At 57.8% G+C, this 19,884-nt stretch overlaps 4 protein-coding genes across 9 annotated transcripts in view; 3 read left to right on the forward strand and 1 right to left on the reverse strand.

Moving 5' to 3' along the window:
* Positions 1-1,695, forward strand: part of Hnrnpul2 (heterogeneous nuclear ribonucleoprotein U-like 2) — a gene marked incomplete at its 5' end in the record, with an annotated part of 10,452 nt that extends 8,757 nt beyond the window's left edge. Inside the window, 1 exon segment of the mRNA XM_005414777.2 lies at positions 1-1,695.
* Positions 1,696-4,738: 3,043 nt separating this feature from the next.
* Positions 4,739-5,960, reverse strand: Gng3 (guanine nucleotide binding protein (G protein), gamma 3). Of its 3 annotated transcripts, XM_013510057.1 has the most exons (4): positions 5,868-5,960; positions 5,424-5,642; positions 5,080-5,179; positions 4,739-4,894 (listed from the first exon to the last, which is right to left on the reverse strand). In XM_013510057.1, exons 3-4 carry the CDS (start codon positions 5,176-5,178, stop codon positions 4,766-4,768), a joined length of 228 nt encoding a protein of 75 aa, XP_013365511.1. In that variant the 5' UTR covers position 5,179; positions 5,424-5,642; positions 5,868-5,960; the 3' UTR covers positions 4,739-4,765. The 3 variants fall into 3 exon arrangements, with proteins under 3 accessions (XP_013365511.1, XP_005414835.1, XP_013365512.1); XM_005414778.2 differs by lacking the exon at positions 5,868-5,960 and having other exon boundaries at positions 5,424-5,841; XM_013510058.1 differs by lacking the exons at positions 5,424-5,642; positions 5,868-5,960 and having other exon boundaries at positions 5,080-5,258.
* Bscl2 (Berardinelli-Seip congenital lipodystrophy 2 (seipin)) lies at positions 4,798-13,298 on the forward strand. Of its 4 annotated transcripts, XM_013510054.1 has the most exons (12): positions 4,798-4,814; positions 5,904-6,052; positions 7,051-7,346; positions 8,370-8,451; positions 9,552-9,695; positions 10,693-10,827; positions 10,925-11,022; positions 12,345-12,486; positions 12,598-12,658; positions 12,741-12,830; positions 12,907-12,987; positions 13,076-13,298. In XM_013510054.1, the coding sequence occupies exons 2-12, from the start codon at positions 5,981-5,983 to the stop codon at positions 13,222-13,224; spliced, it is 1,350 nt and encodes a 449-aa protein (XP_013365508.1). In that variant the 5' UTR covers positions 4,798-4,814; positions 5,904-5,980; the 3' UTR covers positions 13,225-13,298. The 4 variants fall into 4 exon arrangements, with proteins under 4 accessions (XP_013365508.1, XP_013365507.1, XP_013365509.1 ...); XM_013510053.1 differs by lacking the exon at positions 4,798-4,814 and having other exon boundaries at positions 5,953-6,052; positions 10,726-10,827; XM_013510055.1 differs by lacking the exons at positions 4,798-4,814; positions 5,904-6,052 and adding an exon at positions 6,796-6,902.
* A 102-nt stretch (positions 13,299-13,400) lies between these two features.
* On the forward strand, positions 13,401-15,757 carry Lrrn4cl (LRRN4 C-terminal like). The gene is made up of 2 exons (XM_005414782.2): positions 13,401-13,965; positions 14,563-15,757. Exon 2 carries the CDS (start codon positions 14,568-14,570, stop codon positions 15,255-15,257), a length of 690 nt encoding a protein of 229 aa, XP_005414839.1. The 5' UTR covers positions 13,401-13,965; positions 14,563-14,567; the 3' UTR covers positions 15,258-15,757.
* Positions 15,758-19,884: the final 4,127 nt, after the last annotated feature.

Raw genomic sequence — 19,884 nt, forward strand, 5'->3', positions numbered from 1 at the left:
TGAAAAACTGTACATTTTTTTTAAAAGTTTGTTGAAAAGAATATTGTCTTATTCTATAAAACATTTCAAACCTAGTTAGATATTTGTAATCCAAAAACATTTGCGCAGAACTAGGGCTGCCTGTTCTGTACCCTGCAGTTGCGAGGGTCACCTGACGCTGGCGGCGGCGACGCAGCGGGCGCGGTGGGAGGAGGAAGGTGCTCTGCGGCAGGTAGGAGCAGGCAGGGCGGGCCAGGGCGCTTGTGACCACCGGGCAGCGAAATAAAGGATCGGCTCTGGGCGATCACTTCACCAACTAACCGTTTGCATTTTCTTTACGACCTTTCCCTCTTGGGACCTCTGGTCTGCTGGGCTGGGAGGCCGGAGTGTCACTGCCCTTTGCTGTGCTTCATGCCTGGTGGCGGCGCAGAGGCTGCTGGTCAGGGTCTTGCTACCCAGGGTCCCAGGCCAGGGCCACAGCCGCTCTGTACTGTCCTGAACCCTGTGAATCTCGGGAGAGTGAGGGTGTGGTCTGCGACTGGACTGGATTCTCAGGGTTTCTGCTCGCAGCCCTGCGGGCGGGCAGGCGGCAGGCCGCGCACAGTGGTGTGTGCAGCACGGGTGCTGAGCAGTCACTGTTTTCTACAGTGCAGGGCGCTGCCCTGGGGGTTTTGTATGGGGTCCTGGATAGGAGGGTGGGGGTGGTGGGTGCATGCCAGTGCACGGGGCAGGAGCACCTTTGCAGCAGGGCCCCTCAGGGCCTCAGCCAAGACCTGTGGAGGGCTCCTCGCCTCCTGACAGTGCCCAGTTCCGGACCCGCAGGGGCCGGGTTCAAGGGTCCAGGTGGGAAATGGGGGTGCTTTTTCATATTGGGCTTCAGTTCTCATTCCCCTTCCTCCTCAGCGTTGTGCCCAGCGCGTCCTAGGAGAGGGCACTGGGTCTGCTCCTGGAGGAACGCGTCCCACCTGAGCGGTGGTCTCTACGCGCAGCCTCTGCTGGGTGTGCAGGAGGCCCCAGCCCTGGCCGGTGGTCAGGCCGCACCCTTCGTCCAAGCTCCTCTGCCTGAGGGTGGAGTGGGCTGGCGGGACAGCAGTTTGTGCTCACCTGGTGATACCTTTGCTGGTGCCACACGGAGTTCATGTGGCAGTGGGTGAAGGGACAGTACAGACGCTTCTGTAACCCACTAACCTTCAGGGAGTGAGAGGAAGCTCTGCGCAGCATGGGGCCAAGGGGCGACGTGGGGAGCAGGATTACAGGCCTGGGTCTCCCAGACAGAGGGAGCAGCCTTTCCTTGACACTGTGACACACGGGGATGCCAGGGCCTGTGGGCAGGGAACAAAGCTGCAGCCACCCAAGCTCCACTGGGCAGGGTGGAGGAAGTGTTTGCTGTTGGTTTTTGACACTAGAAAGTCATCTCTTAAATAGCTGTTCTTGGGGATGGAAGGAGAGCAAAGCTGCCGCCTCCTGGTGGATTCCTCACAGCGGGCGCTCCGAGCAGCAGGACCTGTGGGCTCCCTCCTCTCAGGAGGTGTTGACAGGGCTATAGGCTGTGGCAGCAGGAGGGACCCAGCTTGTTTTCCCTAGAAGACTTGTCCAGCGTCTGTTGTAGACGGAAAAGGTTTTGTGAGAAAACTACCACTGGGAGCCTGTAAATGTTTTTGCACAACCTGTAAAGCATTCTTGGAAGTGGCCAGTAAAAGTTTTACCTTAAAAAAATGTAACTGTGTCATTGTTTATGTCTGTAACTTTTTACTCCCTGTTCTTATTACAGCTTCCGACAAAAATATAGGCAGAGTGAGTTTGACTTTTAGGATAAATAACCATTTGCACTGAATCCACTTCCCCTCCTGTGGCTACCCTGAGTGGTATGTCCGGTGTTGATTTGATGTTAGTTTTTCTGGGCTGATTTCTCCTTTGTACCAGGCCCACTCAGGGATGTCATTCCTCTCACTGGCTGCTGTCGCCTTCCTCTTCTACCAGCCCTTTGCTGAGGAGCAGCTGTGTGTCCACTGGGGAAGGGGGGCTCTGTGTAAGCCACACTGGAACCAGATAGATGCTGGCTTCAACTCAATGTTCTTTTTGTTGTTGGGTTTTTTTGACACAGGGTTTCACTATGCAGTTCAGGCCTGCCTTGAACTCACTTTGTAGCCCAGGCTGGCCTTGAAGTGGAGATCCTCCTGCTTCAGGCTGCCGAGTTGCTGGGATTATACGGATGCGCCACCGTACCTAGCTAGTGTTCCATTTCTGAAGGTGAATAAATTTATTGGACAGTAATTACAACCCAGGGGGAAAAGCCTACTCATTCAACAGACTATGTCTGATGAGAGTTGCTTTCTAATGAATTTAAAGAATGAATAAATTTATTGGACAGTAATTACAACCCAGGGGGAAAGGCCTACTCATTCAACAGACTATGTCTGATGAGAGTTGCTTTCTAATGAATTTAAAGAATGAGAAGGTAACTTTTGGATAACAAGAGCAGTAATAGCTGGGTGTGGTGCTACACACCTGTAATGCCAGCATTCTGGGACACTGAGGCAGGAGGGCTGAAAGTTTGAGCCCAGCCTGGGCAACTTAGACTCTATCTGGAAAGATGAGGAGCTGGAGATAGCTCAGTGTAAAGGCTCTGGCCTCAATCCCCAGTACTACCTGCCCCCCAAAAGCAGTATGTATTATATCGCTCAACTGATTCTAAGTGCTCAATTTTATAGCTGACCAATTTCCCCTTTTGCCTCTGCACAGAGGATTCAACCCAGGTGCCCTCTACCAGTGAGCTAGATTCCCCAGTCCCTTTTTTTTTTTTTTTCTTCTTGGCATCAGGGCCTTCACACCCACATCTCTTTTTATTTAGAGACAAGATCTTGCTGAATTGCCCTAGCTGGGCTCATACTTTGAGCCCTGCTGTCTCAGCCTCCCAGGGTGCTAGTCATTACAGGGTTACCCTAGGTGTCCCAGGTGAGACCCAAAGGTTCTTGCCGTAGCCTCCTGAGTAGGTGGGCTTAGAGCCATGGGCCACAGTGCTCAGCATCCCATCCTTAGGCGGGTAGCCAGAGGCTCTGGTGTGGAGTACTGAGTGGTACGGATGTGGACAACTCCAGCTTCTTACCTGGGGTACGACAGACTGCGGGATATCACAACTCGCGTCTGAAATGCGTCTTTGACTTTGGCGGCTGCTTATTCACTAGGACATTTAAGTCCGAGCTAATTAACCCTACCCCGCTGAATGCACAACTTTCCAAACCCAGATGCTAGTCTAGTGTCCTGCCACTCAGCTATACGGCTATAATTCATCATTTTTCATGGTCGAATAGCTCGTGCTTTGTGTCTAGGAACTACTAAAACTGTTAACCCTCCTCGGGTTCCAGGCATTCACCTGAAACTGCAGTGTGAAAGTTGCGCAGAAGAGCAACTATTTCAGGGTTAGTTTCGGAGGCAGTCTCGCTCCCTCAGCCTCCCCAGCACTGGGATTACAGCCATGTGCCACACCTGGCGAAGGTTTTTATTTTATCCCATAGTCGAGGTTATATTTACTGAGCACTTGTTACTTTTTGGGGGGTACTGCGCTTGCCAGGTAGGTGCTGTGCCGCTGAGCTATATTCCTGGCCCCACTTGTGGCTTTTTACCAAATATGAGCTGATGTGACAATTTTCATTTTGTCCCCTAAGCTTGCCCAGCACTGAAGCGGTAGGGCAGGTAAGGTCTTGGGGTCTCCCGTGTGGCGTGCCGCGGGGAAGGGCCCGGAGGTCCGGGGACGGGGAGGCCGGCGTCTCCGGGGCGGGGGGATCATTAGTAACCTCCGGGCCCTCGCGTTCCTGCCGCCCCCGGAGGCGCGTGGCGAGCTCTCCCGCGCCCGCAGGCGGCCGGGCTCAGCCGCGGGGTGGCTTCGGCGACCTCGCGAGGGCCTGTCCCCGAGGGGGGCGGGGTGCCGGTTCCCGCCGGGCTCGACCCCGCGGAGCAGCGCCGCCGCTGGGGGATGCTGCGGGCCCCTATCCCGTAGGGTCTCGGCCGAGCGGTGCCTGTGTGGGCCCCGCGCGGGCGGAGCGGGAGTGGCGCCAGCTCGGGCGCCGGGTCCGCCACAAAACCCAAACGGAGCGGCAGGGAGCAGCGCCCGGGACGCGCGGTGCAGGCGGGCCGCCCTGTGCCACTGCCCCGAGGGCGTCTTTCTCGGCGAGACGAGAAAACCCGGTTCCAGCGGCCACGCCGCGCGACCAGGCCCTCAGCGTCCGCAACGTCCCCATCAAATTCCGGCGCGGCCATTTTGGGCCCAAATGAGCGTAGAAGGCACTCCACGGGGCCGCGGGACGCCGGGGCCGCCATCTTGAGAGCCGCACCGTACAGCGCACCAGTGCGTGCCGCCACCTTGGGCCGAGGCGCCGATGGGCCCCGAGTTCCGCCTGCTGTCGGCCGCGCGCGGGCTTGTGTGCACCGTTCGGGGCCGTAACTTACTCCCCGTGGCTGCGAACCCACAGCGGCACCCTTCTGCGGGCTCCGCGGGTGTGCGGCTACGACCCACCCCAAGAACGCGCACGCCGGCTCTGGACGACTTTTATTGGCCATGTAGCGGCCGCAAGGGGGAGGAGAGCGGCTCCGCGCGCGCCCCATGTGGGCGGGGCCCGAGGGGAGGGGCAACGAGGGGTGGGGCCTCAGAGGGGCGGGCTCCAAGCCCCAGGCGGCCTCCTGGGGCGGGCGAGGGGCGGGGCCTTTGGTGGGGACGGGACGGGCGTATTCCTAGCCCGGGGTCGACTCCCGAGGCCGGCAGAGGCGGGGGGCGGGGCCGGGGGCGGGGTCACAGCAGCGCGCAGAAGAACTTCTTCTCGCGGAAGGGGTTCTCGGAGGTAGGCACCGGCGTGATGAGCGGGTCCTCACAGGCGTGGGCGTCACAGTACGTCATCAGGTCCGCTGCAGCCTTGGACACCTGCGCGCCGGGGAGGGGTTGGCGGGACCGAGAGGGCAACCGCCTCCCTCTGCAACGGGACACGCCTGCCCTCCCTGAGGGCAGCAGCGTCCCAGACTTGGCCCCCCGCTCCGTCGGGCGTGTGCGGCGTCTGGGGCCTGAGCCCCTCCCGCAGGGCTGGTGCCCCCGCGCGCGGCCGCACCCACCTTTATCCGGCACAGGCTGGCCTCGATCTTCAGCTGCTCCACCATCTTGCGTGCCTGCCCGATGCTCATAGTGCTATTCACGGGCGTCTCGCCCTTCATCCTGCAGGGAGGGCCGCGCCCCAGTGTGGTCCTCTGTCCTCCCGCCCTCCGCGGCCCGCCCTATCCCGCCCGCCTCAGGAGAAAGGGGCGGCGGGGTGGGGCGCTCCGCAGGACCTCTGCGGGCGGGCACCGCAGCATGCGGGCGGTTTCGGGCGCAGTCCCGGAGCGCGGTATGTGCCAAGCCCCGCCCTGCGGGAAGCCGCCCTGCCCCGACCCCAGCGGCACGGGAACGCTGCCTCGCTCACCTGAAGGATGGGCGGCGGGCGCGGCGGCAGCTGCACCTGGGGCGCTGGGTCCCGGGGCCCCTAGCCGTGCCTCAGTAGTGCCACCCTGCAGGGAGCCGCCTCGGGGAGGGCCGGCCACCGTCCAGGGAGGCCCCGGGGCTCAGATGGAGGTCGCTGGGGTGGCTTGGTTCCCGCGGCGCCGGCCCTGCGCTGACGGCCGGTACCCGAGAATGCAGGATGCTGAGGATGCGGGAGGAGGCTGGAGAGCCGGGTCCGGAGCGTACCACCTGCCCGGCGGGGGGAGCCCGCACCCCGCCCCGCAGCGCCCCCCGGCCGCGGTGGTCGGGCCCGGCACCCCTGCGCAGCGCTCCGCCGGCCGGCGGGGACCCTGCTCCGGGCTCTGTCTGACATCAGCCGCCCCCTCCCCTCTGTAGCTCCGCCCTGCCGCCTCACTTCGCAGCGAACCTCGGTTTCCGTCTCACGGCTGCGTCCCCTGTGCAGGAGAATGTGACGCGCGACAGGTGGTCGGCATCGAGACCACCGCGCTGGGCCTCCGCGGGGGCAGCGTCCTCCGGAAGATGTCCGAAGACACGGCAGACGCGAGGGCGGACTCCGGGGAGCAGCCCAAAGCGCCGGACTCTGCGGAGGAGGTGAGGGGTTCGGCAGGGTGCGTGCACGGGGCAGGGGAGGGAGAGTGGGGGGAAATCCGCAGCCTCTCGAGTGGATCGCGCTTGCCTGTAGCATCCCGCACCGATGAGTGCGAGGCTCTGACTGCGGGCAGGGGGCACGCACAAGCGGAGGGCCCTTGCCAGTACTCGGTGCAGGGATCTGGGGAGCGTGCGCCACGCGAAAAAGGGGAGGTCGACTGCGCAGTATAACGCCTGGAGACCAAAGCCGGCTGAGCGGCAACCGCGCACGTGAATGGCGCCCCGCAGCCCACCTGCGCAGTGCGCAGCACGAACACCGGCCACAGAGGACCGAGCCACAGACATCAGCGCCCCCGCTCGGAGGGTTAAAACAAGTGGGGGGATGTGGTGAGGCCGAGCATGGCGGGAAAACGTCTGGGGTCCCTTCGGTCAGGGCCACCGGCGGAGAAGAGACTCGGGAGAGTGCCAGGCGGCCGCAAACCCGCAGCGACCAGGCCCCGCCCCTGCACGAGGCCACGCCCCGCGGAGCGGACTGGCCACGCCCCTGCGCCTCTCCCGGGCCCCGCCCCAGGATGAGGCCCCACCTCTGCGCGGGCCAGGGCTCCATCCCCGGATGAGGCTCCACCCCTGCGTCTGGTTATGGCCCCGCCCCCAGGCCGCCCGGCAGCCGGAAGTCCCTCGGCGGTGGCAGGCGGGGCGGGGGTTGCCCGCGTCTGCGCAGTGTCTGCGGCTGTTTCCGTGGTGACGGCGGCGCCGCGCTGCGGCGGAGCGGGAGCAGTACCCGCGGCGCCGGAAAGCGAGGGTGGCTATTGCGGGCGGCCCCGTGGACACTGCGAGGGAGCCGAAGGTGCTGGTGCGCTGCTGTTGTCGCTGCGCCTGAGCTGAGGCGGCGGTCCCCCGGGAGGAGAGCTGGCCGACGCCCCGGCCTGGAGCAGGGCCATGGGAAGAAGGCCGCGTCGTGCCGGCCCGGGGCGAAGCGCTCTTTCTTGCTCTCCTTCTAGGACCCGCCGGCCGCACCGCCCCATGGCCAGGGCCCAGGCGGCGGCGCAGCGAGGACCCCGCGGCCGGACCCCGCGCCCCGCGCGCCCACCATGGCCCCCGAGCCGCCCTCCGCGCAGTGGGCGCAGGAGATGGGCCAGGCGCTGGCGGGTCGCGCGCGCAGACTGCTGCTGCAGTTCGGCGTGCTCTTCTGCAGCGTGCTGCTGCTGCTCTGGGTGTCCGTGTTCCTCTACGGCTCCTTCTACTACTCCTACATGCCGACCGTCAGCCACGTTAGCCCGGTGCACTTCTACTACAGGTGAGGGGCTCCCTGCTCGGCCCTTGCCGGCTCGCGGAGGAGCCTGAGCGACGCCGGAGGACTCCGGGCCGGGGCTGCTCGGACCGACAGTTCAGGTTAAAAAATAAGAAAAACCTGTGGGCAGTTGCAGACGATCTTCACGAAGGCTGACTCTGCCCAGCCTGGGGCACAGCGCTCTCAGGGTCAGTGTGGAAGGCTGAGCCAGCCCAGTCCCCCGGCTGGTGCAGGTATTTGGCTTTCAGCAGGGAGGTGTCGAAAAGAACTGCCTTCACCTTTTCCTCACTGCCTCCTGCTCCAGTGCTCTGCTGAGATTAGGGAAACACAAGGTGACCGTGCACAGCTGTCTTGGCCTCATTGATTTCTGCTGCTGGCCTGGCCCCTTGGTACAGGGTTACAGTCAGCTTCCCAGAATGCTTAGTGCTTACAGTACTCTTCAAGAGAGTAAGTAGAAGAGGCCAGGCGTGGTGGCGCACGCCTGTAATCCCAGCACTCGGGAGGCTGAGGCAGGAGAATCGTTGTGAGTCCGAGGCCAGGCTGGGCCACAAAGAGCTCAAGGTCAGCCTGAACTGCGTAGCGAGACCCTGTCTCCAAAAAAAAGAAAAAAAAAAAAAAAAAGAGTAAGTAGAGCTTGGTGTGGTGGTGCCTTCCTGTAATCCCAGCTACTCAGGAAGCTGAACAGGAGGATCTCAAGTTGGAGTCCAGGCTGGGCAACTTAGTGAGACACTGTCTCAAACAAAACATGGGCTGGGAAGGTACCTCAGCACTCCCTGGGTTCAGCCCAGTACAGAAAAAGAGTCTTAGGTGTAGTGGCACACACCTGTAATCTCAGCACTCTGGGAGGCTGAAGCAGGAGGACTGAAGGTTGGAGCTCAGCCTGAGCAAGTTCGTGATTTAGCAAGACCTTGCCTGGAAGCGGAAAAAAGGTCTGGGGTGTAGTCCAGTGGGAAGGCCCTGGGTGTAGGGCCAGGAGGCAGATGGACACAGTAGAGGCTGTCCCAGCAGTGCCGTCCCCTCCCCCTGTAGGACTGACTGCGACCCCTCCATCACCTCCCTGTGCTCCTTCCCTGTCGCCAACGTGTCCCTGGCTAAGAGTGGACGTGATCGGGTGAGTCCCGGGGCTGGACAGAGATTTCGTCCCTGCCTCCATGACTGGTGAGAGAGGCTGCAGGGTGACATGGTGAGCAGTGCCTGAGGAATGGAGATGAGGAGGAGGGCTGGAGAGAAAGGGATGTGTGGCCCTTTACTCAGAGGGTACTGTACTTATTTTCTCGGTTTGGCAACGAGCTTGGAGGCCGAGGCTGTAGTTCTATGGTTCATTAGTGGTGGAGCGTGTGCTTACCACAGAGGCCCTCTGAAAGGCAGGCAGAGCTGTGCGTGGTGGCGCACTCCTGCAATCCCAGTATTAAGAAGGCTGAGGCAGGAGGATTGTTTCGAGTTCAAGACCAGCCTGGGCTACAAAGTGAGCTCTAGGCCAGCCTGAACTGCATAGCGAAACCCTGTCTCAAGAAGATGAAAAAGAAAGAAAGAAAAAGAGAGGCAGGCTTGTGTCAGTGCTGGCTCCTGGACACCACCCTGAAGGGGAAGGGGCAGGGTGGAGCTCAGTGATTCAGCATGTGCCAGGCCCTGGTAGTCCTCAGCACTGAGAGACAGACCAGTAGACAGAGAGATGGAGAAGCAGGTGAGAAAGAAGAATGTCCAAGGATACTGGGGTACTGGGGATACTAGGTGAAACCCTAACCTTTTGAGGCTGTCCAGTGAAGACGCCCTCTCGATTCTACCAGCACAACTGAGCTTGAGTGGAGGTGTGCGCCTGTAGTCTGTAGTCTTAACTACTTGAGAGGCTGGGGCAGGATGATTGTATGAGTCCTGAAGTTCAAGACGAGCCTGGCATGATCCCATTTTTAAAAAAGGGAGGGACCTAGAATGACAGGGAAATGAGGGGCACAAGCTCACCCGGGAGCCTAGCACTGTGGACTCTTGCGTAACCAGTGGTACAAGGAGGGTGACTGGGCCAAGGGACAGCCTTACTGGCATGCAGGCCTGAGTCTGGTGGGTCTGTTGCCCACCCAAAGCCTGAGACAGGGATGGAATGGGGTCAGGGTTCTGAGGAGCCTGCCAGAGCCGGAGGAACTCAGGTGGCCCTGGCCCAAGAAGGGGCAGCAGAGACTTGGGGATGGAGCCTAATCCGGAGGGGCTCTGGGGCAGGTGCTGATGTACGGACAGCCGTATCGCATCACCTTGGAGCTCGAGCTGCCTGAGTCTCCTGTGAACCAGGACCTGGGCATGTTCTTGGTCACGGTTTCCTGCTACACCAGAGGTGGCCGAATCATCTCCACCTCCTCCCGCTCCGTGAGTGTTTGTGGACAGCGAGGGGAGTGGGGTGTTGGGTGTGGCTGCAGAAGGAACCTCCTCTCCTGGACTCTGGGCCTCACATCAGGAAGGGGAAGAAGGGCTGGGGATATAGCTCAGTGGCACAAGTGCCTGCCTGGCAAGCGCAAGGTCCTGAGTTCAATTTCTGGTACAAAAAAAAAAAAAAAAAAGATTTGCTTGGGGCCAGGGATATAGCTCAGCAGCATAAGCGCTTGCCTGGCAAGCCTGAGGTCATGACTTCAATTCCCTGTACGAGAAAAGAAAAAAGGAGGGGGAAGAGAGTACACTCACCAAGCCTGTCTTGTCTGCCAGATGCCCGGAAATAAAGGCTGGGGATGTAGCTCTAGGATAGCGCTGGTTGAGCATGCTCAAGCCCCAAGGGTCAGTCCCATGCTGCAGAAAAGAAAGAAGAGAGGTCAGAGGGACCTGGCCCCTGGGCCCCTGGGAGTGTCCCTGCCATGGGATGGTAGCCCGTGGGTGTCGCAGCTGCTTTTGGACACAAGGGCTGGGAACGTATTAGCACAGGAGTGTCCACCCAGCGCCTGCCTGGTTGCCACAGCCACATGGGGATGTCTGCAAGGGGGAACAGCCCCCGTTGCCCTGCCACTAGGACTCCACCTCAGGTGACAGAACTGTGTGGGGATAGGCAGGTCAGAGGCAGCACTGTGCTGAAGCCACAAGAGGTCTTGGGGTTAGGGTGCCTTGCCCACGGGAACGCAGAAGTGAATGTTGTCCCAGCACTCTGGGAGGCTGAGGCAGGATTGTAAGTTCCACTCTAGCCTGGGCAGCTTAACCAGAAGTTGTCTCAAAATGAGAAATAAAAATGACTGATGCTGTAGCTCAATGCAAAGGCCCTGGGTTCAGATCCCAGTGCTCCAAAAACAAGCAGTGGCGAGAAGAATGGAGAGGGGGGCCGAGGGAGGACCAGCCGGGGAGGACGCACAGCCTGGCCCTTCCCAGCCCCGGCCGCTCGCAGGTGATGCTGCACTACCGCTCTGACCTGCTGCAGACGCTGGACACGATCGTCTTCTCCAGCCTCCTGCTCTTTGGCTTTGCGGAGCAGAAGCAGCTCCTGGAGGTGGAGCTGTATGCAGACTACCGGGAGAACTCGGTGAGGGCGCCCGGAGTCCAGGACTCGGGGGTGCGTTGGGACAGGGCAGCGGCCCCACCCGGGCAGCCGGCCCTCACCCCGCGCCCCTTCCCCACAGTATGTACCCACGACTGGCGCCATCATCGAGATCCACAGCCGGCGCATCCAGCTGTACGGGGCTTACCTGCGCATCCACGCCCACTTCACAGGGCTCAGGTAAGGGCCGGCAGGGACTCCCCGCCTGGGGCCCAGCTTTGCGGGGGCCAGAGGATCTCAACCCTGGCCCCAGGGAACTGCTGCTACCTTTTAGAGACAGAATGTTGCTGTGTGCGCCAGACTGGACTCAAACTCCTAGGCTCAAGTGACTCAAGTGGTCCTCCTGTTTCAGCCTCCTGAGTAGCTAGGACTACAGTTGAACACCCCCATACCCACCTTAAATTTTTTAAAATAGCCTATGGAACGGGGTGTGGTGGTGCATGCCTTCCTGTAATCCCAGCACTCAGGGGGATAAAGCAAGAGGATCACCACCAGTTCAAAGCCGGCTTGGCCTACATAGTGAGTCCAAGGCTAGCCTGAACTACACAGTGAGAATTTGCCTCAAAAAACAAAAAAAAGCCGGGTGTGGTGGCGCATGCCTCCTGAGTGCTGGGAGGCTGAGGTAGGAGGATTGTCACGAGTTCAAGGCCAGCCTGAGCTACAAAGTGAGCTCAAGGCCAGCCTGAACTGCATAGCAAGACCCTGCCTAAAAAAGAAAAAAATCCTTGGGGCCTGACATAATGCCACACAGGCACACGCCTGTAATCTCAGCAGTCTGGAAGGCTAAGGTGAAAGGATCCCAGCCTGAGCAACGTAAGATTTTCAAAATAAAAGGTCTGGGGGTGTAGCTCAGTAGGAACCCCCTGAGTTCAATCCTGGCCCTACAAAAAATAAAAATTTAAAAACTGGCCATGTGGCCCCGTCAGATAGCCTGTGCCTATGGTGCTGAGGAGGCCGAAGCAGGAGATGGCTTGGGCCCAGAGACTGTTGCCAACCTGGGCAACAAGCAAGGCTCTTCATCAAGACAAACTGCTGTCTTGATCCGCTGGTTCAGCCAGCGTCAGGGGACGTGAGTGAGACTTGATGAGGTGGCCTTGCCCTGCTGGGTCTTCCTGAACCCTGGGCTTCTGTTAGAAGCCGGAGGCTCGAGATCTGGCCGCTGGGGATGGAGGGCAGCCACACTCACCTGGGTTGCCCTAGGCGTTATTGGCATTATGTCTGGGAAATTGGAAGGCTGGTGCAAGCTAGGTGTGTTAGCCCATGCCTGTATCCGAGCACTCTGGGAGGCTGAGGCAGGAAGATCACTAGTTCCAGTCCAGCCTGGGCAATTTAGGAACTTGTGAGACACTGTCTCAAAATAAAAAGTAAAAAAGGCTGGGGACGGAGTTAAGTGAAGGCCCTGAGTTCAGTCCCAGCATTGGAAAAACAAACACCAAAGGCTGGCGGCTTGCGCTGTGTGCCGCGTGCCCCAGGCTGCACCGTGACCACCGCTGCCGCCCCAGGTACCTGCTGTACAACTTTCCCATGACGTGCGCCTTTGTGGGTGTCGCCAGCAACTTCACCTTCCTCAGCGTGATCCTGGTCTTCAGCTACATGCAGTGGGCATGGGGTGGCATCTGGCCCCGGCCCCGCTTCTCCGTGCAGGTAGAAGCCCTTTACCCCTGGGAGTGGAGGTGGCCAGCGTGGGGCAGACCCGGGGGGGGGGCGGGGGGCGATGGCTGTCCTCGTCCCTGCTGCTCAGCCCCACCCCCACAGGTGAACGTCCGGAAGAGGGACCGTGCCCAACAGGAGCCTCAAGGGAACACCCGGCAGCCAGGTGGGCAGCCGGGGGCACGGGGGGTGGGCGCTGGGGAGGCCACAGGACCCTGTCGCCCACTCCACCCGCTTTGGAGGTGCAGGGTGCGAGGACCAGGAGGAGGCCAGCCAACTGTCGGATGCGGCAGAGGGGACAGAGGATGGCGAGAGCCCAGAGGAGCCCTCAGGAGCAGGTAGGGTGGCTGGTGGGGGCCCAGGGTCCCCTGCTGGTCCCCAGTGCTGTCTCACTCTGTGCCCCCTTGACTGCAGAGGCACAGCTGTCAGAAGAGGAGAAGCCGGACCTGCAGCCAGCAAGCCAGGATGAGGAACTGGAGCCTGAGGCCAGCGATGGTGAGGGGATCTGGTGGACGGGGGGACCTGGTGGGAATGGGGACCCCGTGAACCTGAGGGCTCACTGGGTGTCTTCTGTCCTGGCCAGGCTCAGGTTCCTGGGAAGATGCAGCTCTGCTCACTGAGGCCAACCTGCCTGCCTCAGGCTCTGCCCCCACCCTGGCCCCTGAGACCCTGGGCCACCCCGAGTCCTCTGGGGGGGCCCTGCGCCAGCGCTCCACGTGCTCTAGCTCCTGAAGGACCTTGTCCAGTGCACCAGCCCTTGCTCATGCTCTCCTGCTTTGTCCCAATAAACGATTTTGTGCCAGCTGCTCCTGGCTCTGCGGTGTCCCTGTCCCTGGGTGGAGGGGTAGGTGCAGCAGGGCTGCAGGGGTGCGGTGAAGCCCGCTCAGCCCCTTGCTGTCCTCAGGGAGATGAGTGTGACCCCTCAGCCTGGGAGAGGATCTGGCAGGGCTGAGAACAGGATGCTTCACTCGCTTTATACCCCTCCCTCCAGCGCTAGGAGGCAGAGGCAGGAAGTGACCTGGGATGGGGTGGCCTCCACCAAAGCAGTGTGTTGTAACCCTTGTTGGCCGTGCTGTCCACAGCTGTTCCCTCTGGCACCCAGGCAGGTGCCTTCGAACCCCTCTCCCCGCCCCTGCCTGGCTCCTGCCTGGCTCCTCCACGCTTGGCTGCAGGCCACGGCCCACCCCTGTACCAGGCCCCATCCCACCCCTGTGCCAGGCCCCAGGCATCCCAGCCCTGTCCATGGGGAGCAGAGGCTTCCCCGCCCAGCCCTGGCCATGACTCAGGCTTGGACAGCCCTCCTGGCATTCCTGCCTTCACGGGGTGGGGAGCAGGAGGGGCCAGGTGGTGACATCAGAGTGGGGTACGAAAGCTGCAGCAGAACGGAGCTAAGTGGGAAGCTGACCTGACTGCGTTGCCGCTGCAGCTGCTCCACCTGCAACCCACGGATTCCCCTCGTCAAGGCACCTGCTGGTGAGGGGCTGCTGCGGGGCTGCTGCGGGGCTGCTGCGGGCTGGGGGTGGCACGGGCCTGTCATCCCAGCAGGCTGGGGAGGCGAAGGCAAGAGAATCCAAGTTCCAGCCCAGCCGAGGCTGTTCGGTGACAGGAAGGCCCTATCTCAAAACTGAAAAGGGCTCAGGGGTGGCACAGGGTGGAGGCCCAGGCTTGCGTCCCAAGTGCCCTCCGGGAAAACGGGGGGTCTGAGGACCCTGGCTCCTCGCCCGCTGGCGCTGCTGCCCTCCGTCTCCTGGCTGTGCACGGCCGGCCGACGCTTGTCTTCTGGGGCAGCCGGGTGAGTCCCCAGTTTTTCCTGGACTGCAGAGAGCCTTCCCCTCCCCCGCCCGCCCCGTGTGGCTGCGCAGCGGCACACATCTGCCTCACACATGTGGGAGCGTTTTCACGCCTCTGGTGCAAACCCAGGTGCCTGACTGAGATTCCGGGCTGACTGACCGACAGCCGCGTCTGTCCCCGTCTGCTCTCCTCACCCGCATCTGCTGCCGGCGTCCCTGTCCCCGGGTCCCGTCCAGGCGGCTGGGAAGCAGAGCTGACCGCCTCCCGCTCCCCCTGCAGGCTCCATGCCGGGCTCTCCCTGGCTCCTGTGGCTCCTGGCCTGGATCCTCGCCTTGGTTCCCGGGGCACAGCCGGCGGCCCCCCAGGACCCTGAAGAGGACCCCGAGGCCACACCTGAGCTGCCTGTGCCCTGTGACTACGACCGTTGCCGCCACCTGCAGGTGCCGTGTGAGGAGCTGCAGCGGGCCGGGCCGGCGGCCTGCCTGTGTCCTGGGCTGTCGAGCCCATCGCAGCCCCCCGCCGCGCCGCGCCTGGGCGAGGTGCGCGTGCTGGCCGAGAAAGGCTGCGCGAAGGTGCACTGGTGCGCGCCAGCCTCGCCCGTGCACCACTACCAGCTCCTGCTCTGGGAGGCCGCCGGGGCCCCGCGCAGGGGGCCCCCCCTCAATAACACTGTCCGAAGAACCGAGCTGGGGGGGCTGCGGCCCGGGGGCACCTATGTGCTCTGTGTGGTGGCCGCCAACGAGGCCGGGGAGAGCCCGGCTCCCGGGCTGGCGGGTGAGGACCCTGACGCGGCGGTTTCCCCCACCTTCGGGCCCTGTGGCCGGTTCTCAGTGCCCCCCAGGCCCGGCACCTTGGTGCACGCAGCCATTGGGGTGGGTACCACCCTGGCCCTGTTGAGCTGTGCCACCCTGGTCTGGCATTTCCACCTGCGCCAGCACTGGGGCTGCCCGAGACACCACCAAGCCACTGCCTGACCTCTTTGGGGCAGGCGGGAGCTGGGCTCTGCCCAGAGGGCTGGGGATCCCAGAAGCAGCTGGGCTATAGAGAGGCGGGGGACGTCCAGTGGTCAGGGAGGCTCTGCGTGTGTGAGGGGAGAACCTTAACCCCTGGGCACTGCAGCCCCACCACCAGTTCCTTGGCTGCAGCCAGCCAAACTGTCATGCCCATCGCCTCTGCCGCTCTGGCAGCTCCAGGGGGACTTTGAGAAAGGCTGGGGTGCTGGGCCCCCTACTTCTGTAGTTACCAGGGCTGAGAAGACCCACATTAGAGTCTGCCTGGCCCTAGGAGGGGTGGAGAAGGGGGCAAGTTTGTCTCCTTGCTGTTTAAAACAAAAGAAAGCAGTAATCCCTAGTGGGGGGGTATGAAAAGAATTAAGGTGGTAATGTACAGGGACCAGCTCCCCACATGAATGTAGTTCTTACTGCAAACTTGGACTAGAAAGAATAAAAATTAGTAACAGTTACTGTACAAAGCATCACCCTCCTTTGTGTTCGTTTGTTCTTGAGATGGTCTCATTTTGTAAATCAGGCTGGCCTTGAACTCACTTTGTAGATGAATCGATCTTCCTGCCTCAGCTTCCCAGAGTTCTGGGGTTACAGGCATGCTCCTCTGCTCCTGGCTTTTTAATGATTCTTTGAGACAGGCTCTGCATTCTAGGCTGGCCCCCGACTCACCATGTAGCTCCTGGTCCTCCTGCTTCAGTGTCCTGAGTACAGATGAACCTTAGTGGTGGAGTGCTTGGCCCTAGATTGATCCCCAGCAAAATGAGGTCATTGTCCTTAGCAGAGTTGTTTTGGTTTTTGGGATGGGGGGATCTTGCTACATAGTTCAAGCTGGTCTATGACATCTGGCCTAGTCTGAAACTCTTGGTGATCCTCCTGCCTCAGCCTCCCCAGTGCTGGAACAACAGGTGTGTAGCACCTCACCTGTTTTTTGTTTTTGAGACAGTCTCACTATGTAGCCCAGGCTAACAGCATGCTGGTAATCCTCCTCCTCAGCCTCCCGAGTGCTGAGGTTACAGGCACAATCACCACACCCAGAACTAGGGCAGATTCCAGGAATGCAAACGTTTTTCCTTTTGTGCTCACCATGCTGCACGGGCCCTGTTCCACAGTGGTAGATCTCAGCCTCCTTGCTCATCTCGCAGCTGCAAAGCTGTCTACAGAGCCAGCCCAGATTGTGGGGAGCTCCTCAAGCTATGCGTACAAGCTGTTCCAGCTCCAAAACTGGTTACTAGGCAGAGGTTGAAATTGACATCAATCTCCTGAGTGTATAAACAAAGGCTCTGCAGTCCTCAGGCAGTTCCTTCCCTCCCCATCCCCAGAGAGGGGTCCACCTGACCTCAGTTTTCCTCTCATCTTTATTTCTGAATCCTCTCCCCGTTTTTCCCCAGGGAACCTCGAGACCTACTGGGGACACAGCATTGAGGATTGAACCCAGTCTTTCCACAGCTTTTTTTTTTTTTAAAAATTTTTAAATTTTTTGTTTTTTTATTTTGATATTGGGTCTTGCTAGGTCCCTAAATTGCCCAGGGTGGGCTCAAACTTTTGATTCTCCTGCCTCAGCCTCCTAGCAGGCTGGGAATGTAGGAGTGCACCACCAAATCTGGGAGGTATCACTTTTTCCTAGGGAGAGGTGTGATGCTCTCAGTGTTTTTTTTGTTTTGTTTTGTTTTGTTTTGTTTTTGTCTTTTTGAGCCAGGGTCTTGCTATGCACTTCAGGCCAGCCTTGAGCTCACTTTGTAGCCCAGGCTGGTCTTGAACTCGCAACAATTTTCCTGCCTCAGCCTCCCTGGTGCTGGGATTACGGCGTGCGCCCCCACGCCCGGCAGCTCTCCGTGGTTTAAGGCAACAACCACCAGCCAGGCATGGTGGCGCACGCCGCAACCCCAGCACTCAGGGCCCAGAGCAGGAGGGCCGCCTTGAGTTTCAGGCCAGCCTAGGGTACGCAGGGACACCGTGTTGAACAAAAACGTCTGCTACCTCTAAGCTGCCCAACTCTAGAAGGTGTTCCCCCCACATGGACAGGCAGCCTAGTGCAGAGGTGTACACTTCATGGGGTGAATCCTAACTGCTACCTACTACTTTTGTGGCCTTGCAGAAGTTGTCTTTCTTTGTCTGTTCCCTGTGACTAATAATACTACCTCCATGATAGGGATCGTTTTGATGATTAAATCTGAACTAATCAGCTGGGTGTAGTGGCACATGCCTGTGATTCCTGCACATGGAAGGCTGAAGCAGAAGGATCTTCATGAGTTTGAGGCCAGCCTGGGCTCCATAGTGAGTTCAAGGCCAGCCTGCACTACAAAACGAGACCCTGTTTTGTAGTGACAAGCGACTGGTGGTCAGTTGAAGTTGGAGGAGCTGTGCTTGAAGGACTCTGCAGGCAGTGTTCTTTCCTGTGTTTATACTTTTCTGCTGGATGTCCAAGACCAAGTTAAGGCAAGACCTGTATTAATCAGTTCTTTGCTATCTATCAATGTCAGTTAAGTCTCCTCAGGATTTACGTTGGAACCATGTGCAGCACCTCTTAATTCTGTGTCAGCTATCTGGATGAGTCACAGCCACTGTTTGACCAAGTTGCTTTCTTTTTTTTTTTTGTACTGGGAATCGAACTCAGGACCTTGCACTTCCCAGGCAGGTGCTTATGCTGCTGCCAAGTTGCTTTCTGTGAAAGCTCGGGAGACGTTTCTCTCCTGGTGACGCTCCTTAGGTACACTATACATCTAGAATCACTTTCTTCCGTGGTCTGAAAATCTCCTTGGTCAGAAGACCAGGGATTCACCGAGTTATAGGATGTCGCAGCAAAGGTTCTCTTTTGTCCTGGGTTCTCACTGACCTAAGAGGGCTAGAGCCAAAATATTGGCTGTCCTCCTAGCCCGTCTATTTTTCTATTCTTTGGTCTCCAAACCTCAGTTGTTAAACATCCAGAAGAGAAGATTAATGACATTACATATTACTATGTTATCTAAATATCAAGTACCTTAGAACATAAAATACAACTGTTATTTTCTAACAAACATAGATATTCTAATGTTGCAATCCCTGTAGAATGTTAGCAATTACATATTTTACACAGAAAATTAGAAACTAAAGCCATACATAATATTGCAGCATGATAGTCATGATGACATTTTTTTTTTTTCTGTCTTTTTGAGACAGGGTCTCACTATGCAGTTCAGGCTGGCCTTGAGCTCAGTTTGTAGCCCAGGCTGGCCTTGAATTAGCAATGATCCTCCTGCCTCAGCCGGATTATAGGTGTGTGCCACCACGCCTGGCTGACATTTTGAAATACACTTAAATTTTCATTTTGACATGATACAATCTTTTAAATCAATCATCTCTATTTAACTAATAAGAAGTTTTTACCTAGTTTGCTACCTTTTAATTGGGGGTACATCACATAAGTTTTGCTAAAGGCAGATGTCTGAATCCAAAAGAAAAGGGTTTTTTTTTTTGTCTTTCTCTTTTTCTTTTTTTTTTTTTTTTGAGACAGGATCTTGCTATGCAATTCAGGCTGGCGCTGAGCTCACTTCGTAGCCCAGGCTGGCCTCAAACTCGCAATGATCCTCCTGCCTCAGCCTCCTGAGTGCTAGGATTACAGGCATGTGCCACAATGCCTGGCTAAAAGAAGTCTTATCACTATAAACAATTCTCATTCCATACTTCAGAAGACCTGCACATCTGCAGGCATAAATACATTCAATACACTGTAAAAACAGTAACAACCAATTGTCAAAGCCATATGAAAACCTTCGTACCAGAGCATCTTTAAGTTAAAAACCTTATTTTCTGGAAAATTTACTCCTTTGACAAATGAGCAATGTAAACATATCACAATAATATATTTTAGTAACATTTATTGGGGTGTCTCCCAGAAGGCTATAGAGATCACTGGGGCTTCCTATTAATAGACACAGGCTGGGATCATTTCCAAGCAGTTGCTCTTTTATTCCCCAAAGGGAGCTTTAACCAATAATTCTCCAAGCACAAAAGGTCCCCCTACTTAACAAATTCCTGATGACTTCTGAGAAAACCAATTTTGATATCAAATCACCAGCTCGCAACCCAGGTGGACGTACGCCTTTCAATCCATAACCCAGATTACATTTTGAGCAAATGATCCAAAAATGCAAAAGGAAGAGAAAAAATTGTTGAGCTCAAATAAAAAACAGCTGTTCACAGATATGACAAACAAGTACACACTTAACAGATTGGATAAAGAGCTGTAACCCCAGGACTCGGGAGGCTGAGGCAGGAGGACCATTGTGAGTTCAAGACCAGGGTAGGCTACAAACTGAGCTCAAGGCCAGCCTGAACTGCATAGCAAGACCCTGGCTCAAAAAAAAAAAAAAAAAATTGGCTAAACATCTTACAAAATGTGACTGCATTCAACTATATTTTTGATCAAATTGAATTATAGTAATCTTTCATAATTTTAGAAATTTATAATTATAAATTGACTAGTCAGATTTTTTGTAGATCAATTAGCAGAGATCTCTTGCAAGAAAATTTGGAAGGAAAAATTTTTTATCTATAAGTAATATATATTTTTAATATTTTATGTTATCTTAAGAATATTGGAAATTAAAAGAAAAAAAAG

Source organism: Chinchilla lanigera, unplaced genomic scaffold (assembly GCF_000276665.1).
Source record: "Chinchilla lanigera isolate Chin_1 unplaced genomic scaffold, ChiLan1.0 scaffold00198, whole genome shotgun sequence".
Lineage (NCBI taxonomy): Eukaryota > Metazoa > Chordata > Mammalia > Rodentia > Chinchillidae > Chinchilla > Chinchilla lanigera.

What these genes read in the sequence shown, in the direction of transcription:
- Lrrn4cl (XM_005414782.2), top strand. Translation starts at nt 14,568, where the DNA reads ATGCCGGGCTCTCCCTGGCTCCTGTGGCTCCTGGCCTGGATCCTCGCC.
- Bscl2 (XM_013510054.1), top strand. Translation starts at nt 5,981, where the DNA reads ATGTCCGAAGACACGGCAGACGCGAGGGCGGACTCCGGGGAGCAGCCC. An exon ending in CGCCGGACTCTGCGGAGGAG is followed by an intron (nt 6,053 to 7,050) that starts GTGAGGGGTTCG and finishes CTCTCCTTCTAG; the next exon opens with GACCCGCCGGCCGCACCGCC. An exon ending in AGGGAACACCCGGCAGCCAG is followed by an intron (nt 12,659 to 12,740) that starts GTGGGCAGCCGG and finishes TTGGAGGTGCAG; the next exon opens with GGTGCGAGGACCAGGAGGAG.
- Gng3 (XM_013510057.1), bottom strand. Translation starts at nt 5,178, where the DNA reads ATGAAGGGCGAGACGCCCGTGAATAGCACTATGAGCATCGGGCAGGCA. An exon ending in CCAGCCTGTGCCGGATAAAG is followed by an intron (nt 4,895 to 5,079) that starts GTGGGTGCGGCC and finishes CCCGGCGCGCAG; the next exon opens with GTGTCCAAGGCTGCAGCGGA.